Source organism: Clavelina lepadiformis, chromosome 6 (genome assembly GCF_947623445.1).
Source record: "Clavelina lepadiformis chromosome 6, kaClaLepa1.1, whole genome shotgun sequence".
In the NCBI taxonomy this organism is placed as follows: Eukaryota; Metazoa; Chordata; class Ascidiacea; order Aplousobranchia; family Clavelinidae; genus Clavelina; species Clavelina lepadiformis.
Window position 1 is genome coordinate 6755817 of NC_135245.1, and position 16732 is coordinate 6772548.

The 16732-nt window shown below is 36.3% G+C and overlaps 3 protein-coding genes across 3 annotated transcripts; 1 reads left to right on the forward strand and 2 right to left on the reverse strand.

The window, feature by feature from the left end:
• The first annotated feature begins 5908 nt into the window (after positions 1–5908).
• LOC143462043 (uncharacterized) lies at positions 5909–9881 on the forward strand. The gene is made up of 12 exons (XM_076960046.1): positions 5909–6198; positions 6261–6347; positions 6599–6958; positions 7055–7144; positions 7340–7491; positions 7587–7836; positions 7940–8053; positions 8155–8244; positions 8409–8542; positions 8630–8822; positions 8893–9074; positions 9251–9881. Exons 1-12 carry the CDS (start codon positions 6081–6083, stop codon positions 9353–9355), a joined length of 1875 nt encoding a protein of 624 aa, XP_076816161.1. The 5' UTR covers positions 5909–6080; the 3' UTR covers positions 9356–9881.
• A 1410-nt stretch (positions 9882–11291) lies between these two features.
• On the reverse strand, positions 11292–14098 carry LOC143462044 (zinc finger protein-like 1 homolog). The gene is made up of 6 exons (XM_076960047.1): positions 13963–14098; positions 13745–13856; positions 13287–13480; positions 12953–13162; positions 12510–12754; positions 11292–12424 (listed from the first exon to the last, which is right to left on the reverse strand). The coding sequence occupies exons 1-6, from the start codon at positions 14062–14064 to the stop codon at positions 12145–12147; spliced, it is 1143 nt and encodes a 380-aa protein (XP_076816162.1). The 5' UTR covers positions 14065–14098; the 3' UTR covers positions 11292–12144.
• LOC143462242 (uncharacterized) lies at positions 14066–14985 on the reverse strand. Its single transcript, XM_076960321.1, has 2 exons — positions 14492–14985; positions 14066–14069 (listed from the first exon to the last, which is right to left on the reverse strand). Exons 1-2 carry the CDS (start codon positions 14983–14985, stop codon positions 14066–14068), a joined length of 498 nt encoding a protein of 165 aa, XP_076816436.1.
• Positions 14986–16732: the final 1747 nt, after the last annotated feature.

Here is a 16732-nt window from a genome sequence, read left to right on the forward strand (position 1 = left end):
CTCATCGAAGTACAATGTACAGCGCCACTTCTCTAAGTACTCTCAGTACACACTGAACTGCAAATACTTTTTGTACAATATAATTGTCCAGGGCGCTTTTTCGGCAGATCGCTAGCCTAGAGTTGAACTATTGTTACGTCATAAGCGCACGCTGTGAATCAGGTCTATACCGATTGAAACGAAAAAAGAAGGGACGAAGTGTCAAGCAGTGTTGACAAATGGAATGAAAATGAACAGTTTTGAAATGAAAACAATACAATCAAACTATACGTAAACGTGTGAAGTAAGGAAAACTAATTACCAGAAAACCAAATTTTTAAGCACGTAATTACTTGATAAATGATTAAACAAAATAGTTGTAAAAGTTTGAAAATAATTCCCGTATAAAATTTTGGTAAATCAATTCAATTAACTTTGGCATACAACCTAAACCAATTTGTATCCAATTCTGACCGCTATACCTACTATAACCCAGTAGAAACAAAGCTATTAAAACTTATATTTTTTAATATAATCTATGATATTATCTTCTGCAGACGTCCTTTACAGTGTGCGTTATCAATAACCTACCACGCTATTCTTCCAAACGTGAGCTTTTAATATATATTTCAAACTTATAATGTTAATGTTAATTGTGTGTTCAAATATTTTGCTACGATTTCCAAAGTTATATAGTTAGCTTGTCAAATACTGTAATATGATACAGAATTAAGCAATGAATTAACACCAAAGTGTAGTTAATATTCTTATTTCGAGATTTGGTATTATTTCAACGTTGACATTAAGATAAGTAGTTACTCGCAGAGATTTACTTAAAAATGATTGCTCAGTCAAGTGATGTGCGTTAACAGTTGGTTAAGTTTGTTTCTTGCAAATGACCCTTTTCGCCAAAATCAGAATAAAAACAATAAAGGAAGCGTATGACACATATACTCATTGAATGTTCAGCAGTTGCGGCCAATTCTTTTCAATTTGAAAAGAGCAGCAGATGGCTAAGTAGCCACAGTAGGATACCCGCAAACGTACCCAAATATCAAGGACAGACGTTTTTAACGATTCTATACAGTTTTTCTTTGTACACTCGTTTGACGCGAGTTGTACAAACTGGTTTAATTTTGTTGCAGTACCAGTTACCAATTGAATGAGCATAATGCACGATTCCAAGTATTATACTGTAACTTTTACTGACTTAGTGCTTGATATCTGTATTAAATTACATTTGACGCATAAATTATGGATATAATGTACCGGGGAAGTGGATATCTCACCTCCCTTTAAAGATGAGGTGGAACAATGTATTTATAAACTATTAAACACATAAGAATATACCCATTATGTTTAAAAAAGTAAAACTTACATTGTTCGCCCGTTGTGGAGGGTATGCAAGGAGCTCTTGCGCCACTTCGTGGAAACTCATGATGCTTTAAGTTCACTGGTTTGATGTCTGTAGTCTTAATACAGTTTGCCTGCTTAATTTGGCTGGTCTTCGATGGATATACCGTAACATATTCTTCCTCTGAAAATAGTTCGCAAGGATGGCGCTTGTTGTTACCATAAGTACTATCAACATCTTTTTCCCATTCCAGTTCTGACCATTGACAGATTCTCAAACTGAAATTAAACAAATGACTTGATTCAGTTGAGATGGTGCTGCAGATAGCAGTTGTGCCACGCTGACAAATCAACCCCTTTGTTTTTATGGAAACCATTTCCCGAAGTAGTTTTGTGTCGCCAATCCAAAAATTTTTGTTTTTAATGGTCATATAACTAGTAGACTGAATAAAGCATTTATTTTTTAAAAGTAGAGAAGTAAATTAAAATGTTTAAAGTATTTATAGTAAAAGTAAAATAAAGTATTTATTTAAAGACGTGGCTTTCAGTATACAATAGAATTTACCTATAGTGACACCTAAAATGACCGCGGAAAAAGTGTCACTATAAGCGAAGTGTCACTGTGGACGAAGTCAAGTAAAATGGGCGCAGATGACTACAGTAGAACTCGCATAAAACGGACCAGTCGGGACCAGCGAAATTCGTCCGTTATATGCGATATCCGTTTTATACAAGGTATTTTACATTGCTTTTCCTCAAAGTGTCTGGAGAATTAGTCCGTTGTATACGGTTATCCCATATATAAGTGTCCGTTATAAACGAGTTCTACTATAGCTACATAGCGATTGTTGAATCGTCTACTTCAGTATGGTACAATACAAAAAATATACAATAGGCTACTTTCAGAAGGACTACTGTAAGAATATACTGTGTGCAAACCCAAACTAGTAAACAAACACAACAAACCGTTTATTACAATCAACACATATATTCTATCATCTTCCTTGTGCATAGATAAAGTATAGCCTATATTATTGCATCACAAACTTACAAGTCTCCTTACACAGAAATTTTTGAGTCCAAGGGACAGAAATGTGGTGTCACTGTAATCAAAGTGTTCTTATACACCAGTGTTTCTCAAACTTTTTGCGATCGCGTACCACTCGTTCGTTTTTTTTGCTACACTGCGTACCACCTGGCTCCTGAATGACTTATTTTACTCAAATGTACCGGTATTTATTAGTTATTACCGTTATTACTATACCATAACACCAATGAATAGCAAGAAAACACAATTTAATTTGATAGAAGCAACTGTTTCTTCTGCACAAGCTTGTCTATCCGGGGCAACACATTACTCACAGCACATCGAAAATCATGTTCAGCGGTACGCGGTACCACTTAAAAAGCTCTCGCGTACCACTAGTGGTACGCGTACCACAGTTTGAGAACCACTGTTATACACGAAGTCACTATACGCGAAGTCATTTCTATGCAAAACATATCGTTTGCAAACATGGACTTTGCAACAGGTGTCACTATAGGCGAAGTGTCACGAAAGTTGAAGTCATTACAGGCGAATTCTACTGTATTTAAAATCATATGTAAAGCAATGCAATAGCTTAAGCTTATTAAAGATAGGATAAGCACGTAATAATCCAAGTTCCACAACGTGCATTAATTGTTACAGGTTACAATATCAAAATTGAGTGTAAATTAAAGTCATTATAGGCTATAGTACTATTTAAATAAATTACCTTTTTCTTGATTCATGATAATTCTGCTCATCGCATTCTTTCCTTGATAAAAAGGACTTAGCAATAATTTTCATAGACTGCTGCTTTTCTACAATGAACGACTTTTTTAGAATAGTCCTCATGCTTGCTTATATGCTGTGTTAGGCTACTTACTCTGAAAAGTGATGCGCATAAATGCTTCAAATTTCCAAACCTCGGCTTTAATATGGGCAGAAAAAATAGGCTTTTCAGCTTGCCAGAGGACTGGCAACTCCAACAACCTGAAACCAGCAGGTATCTCCCAGCTTGTTGACAGCTAGATCTTTTGTTAATAACAGCCAAACGTATTGTTCCTCAAATCCGATGCGGGAAGAGCGACTGAAAGGTAAAATCTTTTGTTTCAAAAGCAGATTACTCACTTTATTCAATTCACCATAAAGTCTGTTAACGTACGTGCGCTCAACTATGATCTACTTCAAAACTCAGCAAATGTGACACAATCGAATATTTATGGCTGTCCTGTCTATTGTTCACACTGTGATGTTGCGCAGAAATTAAAGCAGTGGAGTCGGAATCGAGAGCAGTTTTGAGATCACTGGAGTTAGAGTCGGAAAAATATTTCTCGGCGCCGACTTTATGTAAACCTTTACGGCTATACAATAAATTCAATTCATTGTCGCCTGATGCGCGCAGGTATGCGAGATTGTAGAAAACGGTGCAGTATTATGGTGAGAAGTCGAATCACAGTAGGAAGTTTTGTGTTTCGCTTACACAACCCCAGCTGAATGAACTGTATATATGCAGTTTGACGAAACATTACATCGCTTGCCAAGAGATAATAACTCCCACACTGGCGATCAGCAATCTCTACATGATAACAATACAATTACAGACTTGCTGTTGTTCTGAAATTGTTTCCAAGTACCAGGAGCTTATAAAAGCTGTAAAATTCAACCTGCAATTGAATTGCTTTTAGCAAACTCCTGGTATAACAAAGTAACTTTCTCTTATGCAATTCCTTTTCCAAACTTGCAATGATTTCGCTTAGTTGTATGACTAATCAACAATATCCGATCAGCTCCTAAAACGGTTATATCGCAAACTTAAATACGAAAACTGTAGTGTGCCCATATACTAGTTTTTTGTAAGAAAACTTGAATTTAAGAAGTGCAGGAGTTATTTGTAAAGGGATCGAAACCTCCATATTACTTCCACATTCCCGGACAATCTTTTTACAAACATCCGCTGGGTGTTTTCAAGAGAGATTATCTCTTTTATTTTAGATGATATTATTCTAGTAGCAAAGGGTAGTAATTGGCTGAGTACCTTGAAAGAAAAGAATATCTATTGGCTTCTAATTATTTTCGGCAGGTCGTTATGACAATTAGCATATTAATTTCGCCATAATATGCTAATTGTCAGAACACAGGATAATTATATAGTAAGCCAATAAATGGTCATATGTGTACTTAACCAATTAGCCACCATATAGTGCATGTCGGATTATTTCGCATATAGGCTATTGTACAATCAGTGTATGCCTTCAATAAAATTGACCAAACACCTGTACTCAGACAAATAGGCTACAGTAGGCTACTGCTGCAATGTAGCCACATAATTGATTTACAGTATCCAATTACGCATTCATTTTTTAAATATCCCGGTTCAAATGCGATTCCAACTCGATATCGCTTGTAAACAAGAAAAGTAAGAAATTCGCGCAGCTTGCTCCATAAGTTAAGCAAAAAACGCAGTAGTAATAAATGACAGCATTAAATGTTATCGAACAGCTCCTCTATAGCTCAGGGATAAAATCACTGGTTTTGCAAACCAGGGGTCGAGAGTTCGATTCTCATTGGAGGCATGCTGGGTATCACAAACTTAAAGACTTTTTTGCAACTGATCAGACAAGAATTCTACCAACGACGGTAACGACTAATATATTAATAACATAATCACTATTGCTACTTCACCAAAAAAACTACTATGCTTAGTTTCAAGCAGTTTCTTGTCAACCTACAATAACTTAAATTTTTCACATAGTATTCTAAACCTAACCTAAATCTTCCTTCTAATTTAAATCTAACTTCAAGTAAACCCCAAATTGTAGCTAAAATAAACTTTTTCAATACTGTCTCTCTAACGGTCTAACCTAACCGCACCTATGTTTAAAATCGGTTTGCGTAGCCTACAAATGGTGAATTAGTCACTCTCAAGGGCCTCTGTGGTTCGATCAAAAAAGTAAAAACTTAGGGTTCAACGAAAAATCAAAAATTGATTACTTCAGAAACGAACTGTAAGGCGTAAGCTGAATCCCTAGAGTTTTATCGGATTGTATGTCGTTGTTTTTTGTTAGATATTTGGATCAACAGAGCGAAGACAATCGCCAATATACAACAAAGTTATTGCTTAAGCAGGTATGTAACCATCAGACTATATATTGTAGCCTACATCATGTTCAATGATGTAAATTGGATGTATCGTAGCCTGTGTTAACTGAAAGGTGGATTGATGAGGAATTTTGTTCGTAAGGTTTAAAGTTAAAAAGTTTTACAGTAAATTTACTTCACACAACTTCAATTTCACCCAGTTTATTGCTTTACACTTTGTTATTATTTTGCACAATTTCAAATTATTCAAATTAATTGTAGCAAAAACAAATTAATCGAATTTTTCATTGCAACTTCATTTACATCAGTGTGCAATAAATGTAAAGCGTCCATTTCTTATCATAGACGTGCACTTCAAAGTAATCGTAAAAGGTAGAAAGAAGAAATTTTACCTTTAAAGACGGAGTTTAGATGCGTGAATGCTTCCAGCTGTTTAACAAGACACGTTTTGTGGTCTGATTCCCGCCTCAAAATGAGGCAAGTATTTTCAGAGGCCTTTATAACCTTTTATTTGTCAGACTTCAAGTTTTACAATAATCAGCTGTTCAGTGTTCAGTTTGTCGAAATTCTTGGATAGTATACAGGCCTTTTCTACGCAGCGTCTTTCTGGCTAATAGCAACAATGAGCTCTACGGCCAGTTGTACAAACGACGATTTGTTTCGCAATATGAACCAGTTGTTGGGTAACACGCTGGACCTCCGTGGAATCGACAGCTCTGTTACTGCCTCGAATTCGACAGGTTTGAAATACTTACTACTGATGTATGTTTTAAAGCTTTCTTTTAATAATTTTGTATCGTAGAAATTTTGCAGTGCCCCAACTCCTATACCACATGGTCTGTGCAAGTGGGTTCACCTGTAAAAACCACAACCCTCAACTCAACACAAGGTAGGCATTTCAGTGTTGAAGACAGTAAGAAAATTAAAAAAATTAAATCACTGCAAAAATTACTTTCTTTCTTGACTATTGACCTTAAAAACTCATTTAACTGGAACGTCGCCTGCATTGTTACACTTGAGTGATTTGTCATCCTCGAATTACGTCAAATTATAAGTATTGGTAAATATGCCTGGTTAATAGGGTTTGCGGTGATTACTGTTTTTGCAGCAAGGATAAACAACTCATTTGTTTGGTTTTAGCGGATACTGACAAGGATATTACAGAATTCTTGAATAAATTCACTGAAGTTAACCCAAGAAAAAATACTCGCGAGAATTCTTTTTCAAAATTATTGAAACAACAGTGCGGCGAAGGTTCTAGCTCGATCAGCTGTCACAAAGCTAACACTGAAGTTCAAAAGCGTTTGAAGGATCTGCAAAATCCAGTGCCAACATTTAGGCGACCGATGTCGGAAGGAAGCGGACTAAATGTGTTGCAACCGAAAGGATACACACAAAAAGATTTACAAGCACTTAATGATTATTACGCTGACCAATCACGGCAGTTAGAATGGGATGGAAGTATGCGGCAACTTATGGGTCGTCAGGAATCTCGTTCAGGTATCTAAAAATAGGCAACAGCAAACTATTCCTAGCCTTGAGAAAGTTGCTTTACAGTTTAGTTGCGTGATTGGTAACTGTTGCCGGTTTTTTAAGATTTTCAGACTTTAATTGAACAACTTCAAACACCTCGCCGCGCCATTTCTTCTGATGCTTTCCCGATTGTTTTCAAAGATCCAATGAAGGGTAAGGTGTATAATATGGAAGCCTTTTTTTGGATATCATTTATGCATCATACAAGCAGATAACTGTACTTTAACTTTATCTCAACCTTTGCGCGATAAGCCCATAAAAATATCTTACTATATCATAGGCACTGCTAACTAATAGAGCTTTATAGTTTGTGTTTTGAAAGTTTTTCCTTGCATTTTACGGTTTTAGATTTAGGCCCATCCATCGATTCTGTGGCGGCATCTGCACGTAGTGATGGTCGAAGCAGCCAATCGTCTCCTGACCTTGCTGACCTGTCTTCGATCAGCAATCAAAGTTTCTTGTCATCAGGATCCGACCCCGTTTCTATATCAGATTTGGTGGTATGTTGCTGAGTTGATTATAAGCTTACATCTTTTGCAGAAATGACTATAAAATAATTAATGTCACAAGTACGTTATTCAAAATCTTGTAACAGAATGGATTGCAAGGCTTGAGACTTAGCACAAATCCGGATGTTTTTTTGCCGTCCAACTCGTCCATGGGTACTTCACTTAGTACAGATGTTATGGAGGCTTCGACGCCGCGGTCTCAATTCAGTGCTAGCGTGCAACCACAGATTGTTAGTCCAACTATTCCATATGCTGATCATTTGCTAGATGTGGCTACTCTTTATGGAGTTTCAGACAAAATGGAATATGATGCTCGACTCCACCGATCTGCTGCTGGTATTCTATTGTTTAGTTCACTAGATCGTTATTCCTTTCTCTGTACGAAGTCGCACTTTAGCTCTTCCTAGGCAATAGTAGCTGACTTTTTAACAATGCACAGCTACTTGCGAGGCAACATGCAAGTGGAGTGGCCAACTGCCGGTGCGTCATTACACGAACCCTACTTACTCACCGAAAGTCTTCGTTGGAGGTGTGCCTTGGGATATCACAGAAGGTTTGTTGTTACTGTTCTCAAAACAACTTGTAGTTTTTTGTTGAGCCAGAGTAGTCAGGAAATAGAAATGCAGTGATAAACACTGCGTTATGTACATGCAGCTGCCCTACACATGACCTTTAAGCCATACGGACTCGTTAGAGTAGAATGGCCCGGAAAAGACATGAAAGGGCCAAGATATCCTTTGCGAGGTGGGTAATTGTACTAGCACCGGTGAAGTTTGCAAGGTTGTTGTGGGTGTACTCGAGTGTTTTGAAGATTTACGTCTAGTTTTTGTATTAGAAATCAGAAATTTGATATCTGTAGCCTACTTGGGTAGTTAAGCTAAATAGGCTAATATGTTTTTTGGTCATAGCTGGGTATGTCTATCTGCTATTTGAAAGTGATAAGTCGATCAAGAGCCTTCTGCTTCATTGTACACATGATGTAACAACAAATGAATGCTTCTTTCGTCTTTCCAGTAGACGCATGCGCAGTAAAGAAGTCCAAGTACATACACGTTCAACGACCTACTGCATATATATAAATACATCACTGCGAGCTAATATGTTTTACTGGTTTTAAATTCTACCATAGATTATTCCGTGGGTGATTTCCGACAGTAATTACATGCGTGTGCCGTCAGCTCGGCTGGATGCCAACAAGACTATCTTCGTTGGTGCTCTTCATGGCATGCTGACTGCGGAGGGACTGGCCACAGTTATGAATGATCTCTTCGATGACGTCGTATATTCCGGTATCGACACTGACAAATACAAATACCCAATCGGCAAGTTGATTGCGTCATTATTTGGACTTTTTTAATAGTTGAATACTGTAATTCATTTGTTATTTTATAGGGTCCGGCCGAGTGACCTTCAGTACGCACTCCAGTTACATGAAAGGTGTTAAAGCCGCCTTTGTCGAGATTCGAACACCCAAGTTTTCAAAGAAAGTTCAAATAGATCCTTACTTAGAGGACTCAGCCATGTGCAACATGTGTCAAATTCAACAAGGACCTTATTTTTGTCGTGAATTACCGGTGTGTAAACATAACACTGTTAATGTGCCAAATCATTTCTTAACTTATTTAATGTTTTTAAAAAATTTTCGTTTTAACTTGGGCCCAAACACACGCTGAACTATAATAATGTAATTTATTTTTAAAACATAGTTGGTTTTTATCATACCTGTGTTATTATTGAATGGTGTTTTCAGGATTGTTTCAAATACTACTGTCGCCAGTGCTGGGAATGGCAACATTCTATTGGGGAGTTCCGCAATCATAGACCACTTATGCGGAACCAGCGTCGCCGATTTTAGGGGACCTGATTCGGTGAAGATAATTTCCTTTTGACGGACGAGCGGTTTGAGTTTGTTTTTCATCAATTTGTTTTCTTGATAATCAGTTCACTTTGTTTGTCTTTCCACATTAATTCTTTCCGCGCTTTATGTAATTGTAAGGTTTTGTTGTGCGATTGTCATCAAGTTATATATGCTCGCCAAAAATATGCTTTCATCCTGGATGGCCAATAATATTTGAAAGCACAATGCTATTTAGAGAATATCATCTTACCTTTCAATTTTCTACCGGTTGCTGCAATTAATGGGATTTTTACTCTTTGTTTAGGGGTGGATTTTTAAAAAGTTTGTACTTTTAAGGGTAAACATTTGGGATCTAAAACTGCAACTAGAGATTTGAAATATATAACTAGTACAGCTTCGTCATAAGCAGTCTTGATGTTAACTGAAAATTATAATTTGTGATACTTGTCTTTGTGCCTTGGTCAGGCAGCTTGTAACTCTTTGTTTCAGTTATTTTTTTATTTTCCTGTAATTTTTTATATAATATAGGGCGTCAAAAGGCACGATGCGCTGTGCTGCATGTAATTTATTTGAAGCTAAAGTTAAATTATATAAGAAAGTGAGGCCGACGGGCCTAGCTGTATTTCTGTTCGGAAAGCTCATCGGCTTATAGAGATAAAATACCAAGCTCTGCAACAAAGCATCGTGCAGTTTGGCGATTCGATGTCATGCGTTTTTTTAGCTGAAAAAGCTATTTCTTTCGGTAACTTTACCTTTTATTCTTCATATCACCGCTTGTTCGAAACTCTGCCTACTTTGTGGGGTATCGGCAATATGGAAAATTTATGTCCGTTGTCATTACATTTTATTGCTTATTGTTTTAAACAAGGTGCTGTTGAATTTTATCCTTTAAACTTCGCAACATATAGTGATGATGAATAATTTTCCTTGGTTACTTTTAGTATAATTTTAACATCCAGAAAAAGGGAGCAAATTACAATGAGATATCGCAATTTAGCTACCGTAAGTTGTGTAATAGGCAAATTTCGCCTGCTTTGCTTTTAATAACCTACTATATTTCTTCCATCTGGTGCTGTTTTAGCTCATAAGTTAGAAAATGAACCTTTTCGTTTTGAGATGACCCGGCCTAAACCTGGTTGTTGGCGTTTAGGCCTAAATGATTTTGTTTTCGAGGTTCTGTAAACAATTTTATTGCGATGTGCTAACACTTTGGCATCTTTAATTCACAATAGCTGACTGGTTGCTTAAGTCGATAAGCCTCGGAAATTCCGTAGCACAAATAGTCTGGGCTCGTTGGCCCCTTTCATTTGATATGATTGCAATAGTTTTTTGATGAAATGTAATTTTTTAGTTTAAGTGGAATATACGTTGCTGTTATTATAATTGCATCGCTGTGATTGAGTTGATTTTGTTTTGCGCTGAGCTTACGTATATTTCTATCCCTTTGTGTTATCGATAGGAACATATTGGGTTTCGGTGATTATTATGTGTGTTCGCAGCTTTCCGTGTATATGGTTTATGAACATTTTCTTTTTCGATTCCTATTTATAACTCATAATACAAACTCTGGCACTGCACGCAGTTAATTGTGAACGAGGAAAAATTAGACCATAGCCTACGTGCTCAAAGGGATTGCAAGAATGTTTCGCCCTTTTTGCAGGAAGCTGCCGTAAATTTAAGGTATAGATATTTGCGCATCCTGGCTCTAAAACTTTGTAAGGAGTCACTGCTTAGGCTTTGCTTCTAATAGTAACGTTTTGGTTATATTTTTTTAACATCAAACTTCCCCCAGAGAAAAAACCCTTGCAAAACTGCACTAACGTTTTGAACACGATGATATACATTATACAGTTGCAGTCTATATACTAGTATGTCATAACAATTAGGGAATCACCTATACTTTGAACTAAAAATAAATTTATACACGATGGTATTGGTATGTATATGGTAATCATTTGTAGTACTATGATTGAACAGAAGTTTACAAAAAACTCGTTAAATCAAAACATTAGCAAAACGATGTTTAAATCATATTGAACACAGTAACAATGCAATGTAATACAGATAGAATGAAACACAACAATTATACAATCAATTTATACTACAGAGCAGGGTTACTACAAAAGTTGAGCCTATAGAACCATTTTCCATACTCTTTGAGCTTACTCTGTTGCAATTGACATCTTATTGCGTATATCAAGATTCCAGAAGTAATGGACTAAACATGTATTAGGCTATTGTAGCTTGTATTATAAATTAAAAACGATTGTCATAAGCAGAGAGTCTAGGTAAGAGATTCAGTAAACTTAATCTGAAAGAGTAAATCTAAAGCGGGGTAAGCCAATATGCGTTCGTTACGTGAGAAACAGGCCTGAGGTGTCTTTTCTATTTCATTTCATCCCTTCGTAACTATACGCAAGTAAAGAGTCTTCAAAGAATGTGTTACAATTTTTCACTGCCATGGTATTAAACCCATAATTGACATGGCTTTTAAAAATTACACTGACTAGGCATTTGTGTAGAACCTGCCAAACCAAAGCAACTTAGGCTACTCAACCCGAGTTCAAAATCACTGTTGTCGTAGTTTCACACAATAATAACCACAACTGAATACATTCGCAGTTGTCATGCACAACAGATAACTGGTATATATTATATATTTTTAGAAATAATATGTATTACTTATTACATATTATAGCAAGTACTCCATTTAAAAATGGTGCAGTCAAACCACAGCTAATACAATGGAAAAATGATAAGCCAAAGCAATACGCAAGAATGAAATTTTACACCCCACCGGCCACAGGTTGAATTGCTTGAAGTGGATCAACCACATCCAGTGCTGCATTACCGTCGGGGTCCAGGACTCTGCCTTGGGCAATATGTATGTTGGGGTTAAAATGGGGGTCAAAGTTGGGGTCATTTGCAGAACTTGACCGCCTTCCCACTTTGGTGGCAAAAACAATAAAAGTAAGAAGTGCTAGAAGTCCAATAAGTAATATTACAACTGTGCGACGAGGCAATGCCCTGCCATCATGATAACTGCGCCCACGAAGCATTCGTGACCTAAAACAACATTTAGAGTATATAAACTACAAATTATTATCATGGCATGAATTACGACGCACAGAAGTCATATGTAGAAACTTACTTCAACCAACGTTTAAGCCACGTAAAGGCAGAGCGTCTTTTGTATTTGTCAGGTCCATCAGGGTCATTCCTAAGCGAAATTCCTCTTAAAGGGGATGCAGTGGGTCCAGAAAGAATTTTCCTTGAAACTGCACGGATGTCCTCATCATCATCAAGACCACCCACCATAGTTTCAACTGGCAAGATAGTAGATGCTGTCCGTGGTGCACTAGACTTTTCGCTTTGTAACTGATGATTATTATGGTCCTAAAATTTGGCAATTTTCAAGAGAATCAATTAAAAAAATGGAAACTTCTTTTAAATAATTCCATCACACTACGCATCAATTTTGATTAATGATGTTAGTTGGTAGCATGTCAATTTAAACTGTCTATTGCAATGACACACCACAAAAACAAATACTTAGTCATACTACTGTGACTTGTGTACATCGTGCTACTATACCTTGGGTGGTTCCCAATAATTCGTTTGGGTTTGATATGATTCATTGAAAGTTGTTTGTGATTGTGAAACTGTAAAATCGTCAGCAGAAAATGTTTCAACTGGACTTGTTGTAGTAGGAATAATAGAACCATGCAAACTATCATTATCAGGGTCGTCAGCATAATTGTAGATCTTATCCTCAGTAGAAGTTAGTGGTGGAGGTTCATCAATCTACAAAAATATTGTGCAATTGCAAAAGAATCTTTCATGCTGCTGTTTATGAACAGCAAATATGCTGTGTAATGTAAACGATATCACAACCGTAATTATGCTTTTCTACTCATATGATACATACCAGGGGAAGGCAAAGTCCAACTCTTGCCCAGTTGTACTTTGATAATACTTCTCTTAGTCTTTCAGTGACATATCCTGCTTGGTTGGCAGCTGGAAAGACCGGAAAATCGCAAGAATAACAGCGATACCCGGCTGGCGCAGTGTTGGAAGGCAGAGCACGAAAATGTTTTTCCAGGCAATTCAAATGGAATACGTCTGAAATATTTTAGTATTACTTTCAAATAATAAATAATTAAGCTATAATCTAAGACAGTTTTAATCAAGCATTCAACATAACTGTCACACATAAAATTAAACAAAAAACTTGTTATAGAATGGTGTAAAACTTTAAATACACCTAAAATCAACTACCAGAAGATCAAACAATAAAAAGGCACGCAACCTCATTAAAAATATATAAACAGTACGGCTGGTAGGTCACTATATATGATTGATACTATGAAAAACTATCATACAAACCATAACAAAGTAGTCTGATTACTTCGCCTTCTGTTAGCGTAACGTTACATAAAGCACAATTTGGGGAATAGTCGCTATCTTTCAACCAGTTAAGGTATGACTGAACAATACACTGAAAACAAAAGACGCAGTTAATACAAAACCAATATAAAATACAGGCAAGATGAAAAGGTGAGTGAAGTCAGCACAAAAATCAATTGTATACAAACTAAACTTACCCTTGGATGATTTTCTATTAAACAATATTCACAAACATTTACACGATGTTCAAAGCAGAACAGATTTGTCACTTTACGTTTTGGACACTTGCATAAACCCATTTTATCTTTAAAATAAATCACAATTTATTTATGGATTACAATATGGCAATATGATAATAGAAAGCAAGTTTTCACTTTTTAACAACAATTCTGCATGTAAAGACATACATTTTGGCCGTGACACGACAGTTAATCGAAAGACAATTAATCAAACGACAGTTTATCGAACGAAAATTAATCAAACGACACTTTATCGAACGACAATTTATTAAAAGAACCACAGTTTATCGAAACAACTGACGATATGCACTGTTAAAAAAACGACAACTGACGAAGTGCACATTTCAATGAATTCAATTCAACGAATTGCACATTCATTTATTTACAAGTTGTGTGCAATTGCTCGAAGATATCTTTTATGTCAATATTCGTTGAGTCATAATTTTCGACTATGCTCTTCAGCCGTTGGTTGACAGCGTCAAAGCGCTTCTTCCGAGGTGGGCCAGCAATTCCAGCATTTAATTGCTCAATGAAGATTTCGTTGGAACCTTGTTCCTGCTTAATTCTTTTTGACGAGTCTGTGAAGCGTCGGATGGAATATTGAGACATGCTTGCTGAACGCTTACGCTGTATCATCCGCTGTAAGGATGTTTTTTTAGGGAGAGCACCAGCGGTTGCTAAGGATATATCCTTCGTTTCGCTTTGAATAATGTTTGAGGTACGTTCATCTGACTTCACTGCTCGATCTCGCATGCTGGCTTTTGCTCTCGCAACTATAACACGTGCAGGGTTTGGTGGATGACTGTGTTCAGATGGTGCTCTCATGAGGCTGTCGTCCTCGGCTGTGGATACACGGCTTTTACATTTGAGGTAGTCCTCACATCTCCAGTAAGTTACGCCATTTTTTGTTTTGTCACGAACGTACATAAAACCGTTCAAGGCCAACTTTCGCTTGCCTTTGTCACTTGAAATGAATTCCATTTCGAAATATATACAATATAGACGTTATTCACTTGGAAAAAATTATAAGCATTCGTAAGATATCTAAAAACAAATAGTGTGGAAGTCTAAGTATACACAATATGCTCAAATAATGTAATTATAATAGTCATATAACTTCCCATAAATAAATGAAATATTACTTGTTGAATATGAATTTATAGCACAGACTACGGTAACACTTTTTCCCTTCTAGCGGTTAGTCACTTTACTTACTTACCTCTCGCGGCAACGATTTTTCAAGGCTTAGTCTATATCAACCTAATAACGGATAAATATAGCCTACGACGATTGTATGACTGCATGACTATGGTGAATTCATACATCACAATTCATGAATGCACACCATTACAAAGATTAACCAGCAACCAAAGTTGACTTTCTCTATTACAAGTCGGCATGAAAGTGATAAAATTCAGCATGCATGTTGACAAATCTCTGGCACAGTTGCATTATGCCACACTTTCCATGACTTTCACCCTTATTCAAGCTAGTCTTACTGTTTTCTGATTGTTTAATATTAATTAAATAGACATCAAATATTTATTAGGCTTGAAGCCCTACCAAACTTTTGCCATAAAAGAGGCATTTTTCGAATATAAACAACGTGCAGTACGTTATATACGTCTCGAATAGAAACCATAACCTTTTGTAAGTATTGTATGCTGATTCTAAGAAAAGGCACCTTCTAATCGTATCGTTAATTTTTGCCATGGACTGTAGGGAGCGAAAAGTAAGGTGCTATTCTTGTTAGAGTGTGTTCCAACAAGATACGACAAATATTTTTTCAAGACATTATACATATATTTTACATATAGGCCTATAGCGTATACCGCATGATACACCAAAATATTAAGACCAGGTTAAAAGAAAACGAGTCAAATACTAAGACATCGGAGAAATGAAAAGTAGCGAATCGTTTTATTTACTGCAAAAGAACATCGTAAACTTAAGATAAAAGAACATCCAAATCCACAACCGTCAATCAATGTTCAACATCGACGTACAATCAGAGGCATTATATTTATACAAAATGAAAAAGTCGACACTTTTCCGCTGCTAAAACCTTATCATACGGTTCTATCTCTTATAGTTTTAAATCAGTTTAAGTCGCGCATTGTTATCATGTACCTTTGTAAGTAGCAAATAATCGCACAGTCTAAGATTAATTTATATAGAATTTAGGAGTAAAGAATGCATGTTGCTCTACTTTTTGGATTCAAATTGTAATTATTTTCTATAATGCATATTTGCGTTTCTTGATACACTTCGTCAAATTTTCAGACAATAAGCTTCTGCATTTTCCTGTTTTCTTTTTTCAAGAATTCAACGAAAACAGCAAAATCATTCGCAATGAATGAGTTAAATATCACGCTTAGGAGCAATTACAATACGGAAATGAAACAACTTGAAAACAACAACAAAAGCAACAAGCGTAAAATTCTAATTGCCATCAGAAAAGTATAATTCAGATATGAGTTCACTCACAATTACAGACAGGAGTAAGTGAACTTTTCGTGTAAGAGTAAGTCATTAGAGTTTAGCCTATTAGAAGAATTAGAATTGTGAAGCATTGTAATTGAATAAATTACAATTGTTTTTAATATAAAAAATCTGGTAGCCCAGTCATTTGCGTCTGTGAAATTACGCATATCTTCTGGACCACTAACGCTACCTGTAAAACCGGTACCATATTGGTTTCCGTGGTTGAGCTATAGGTAGTCACTTA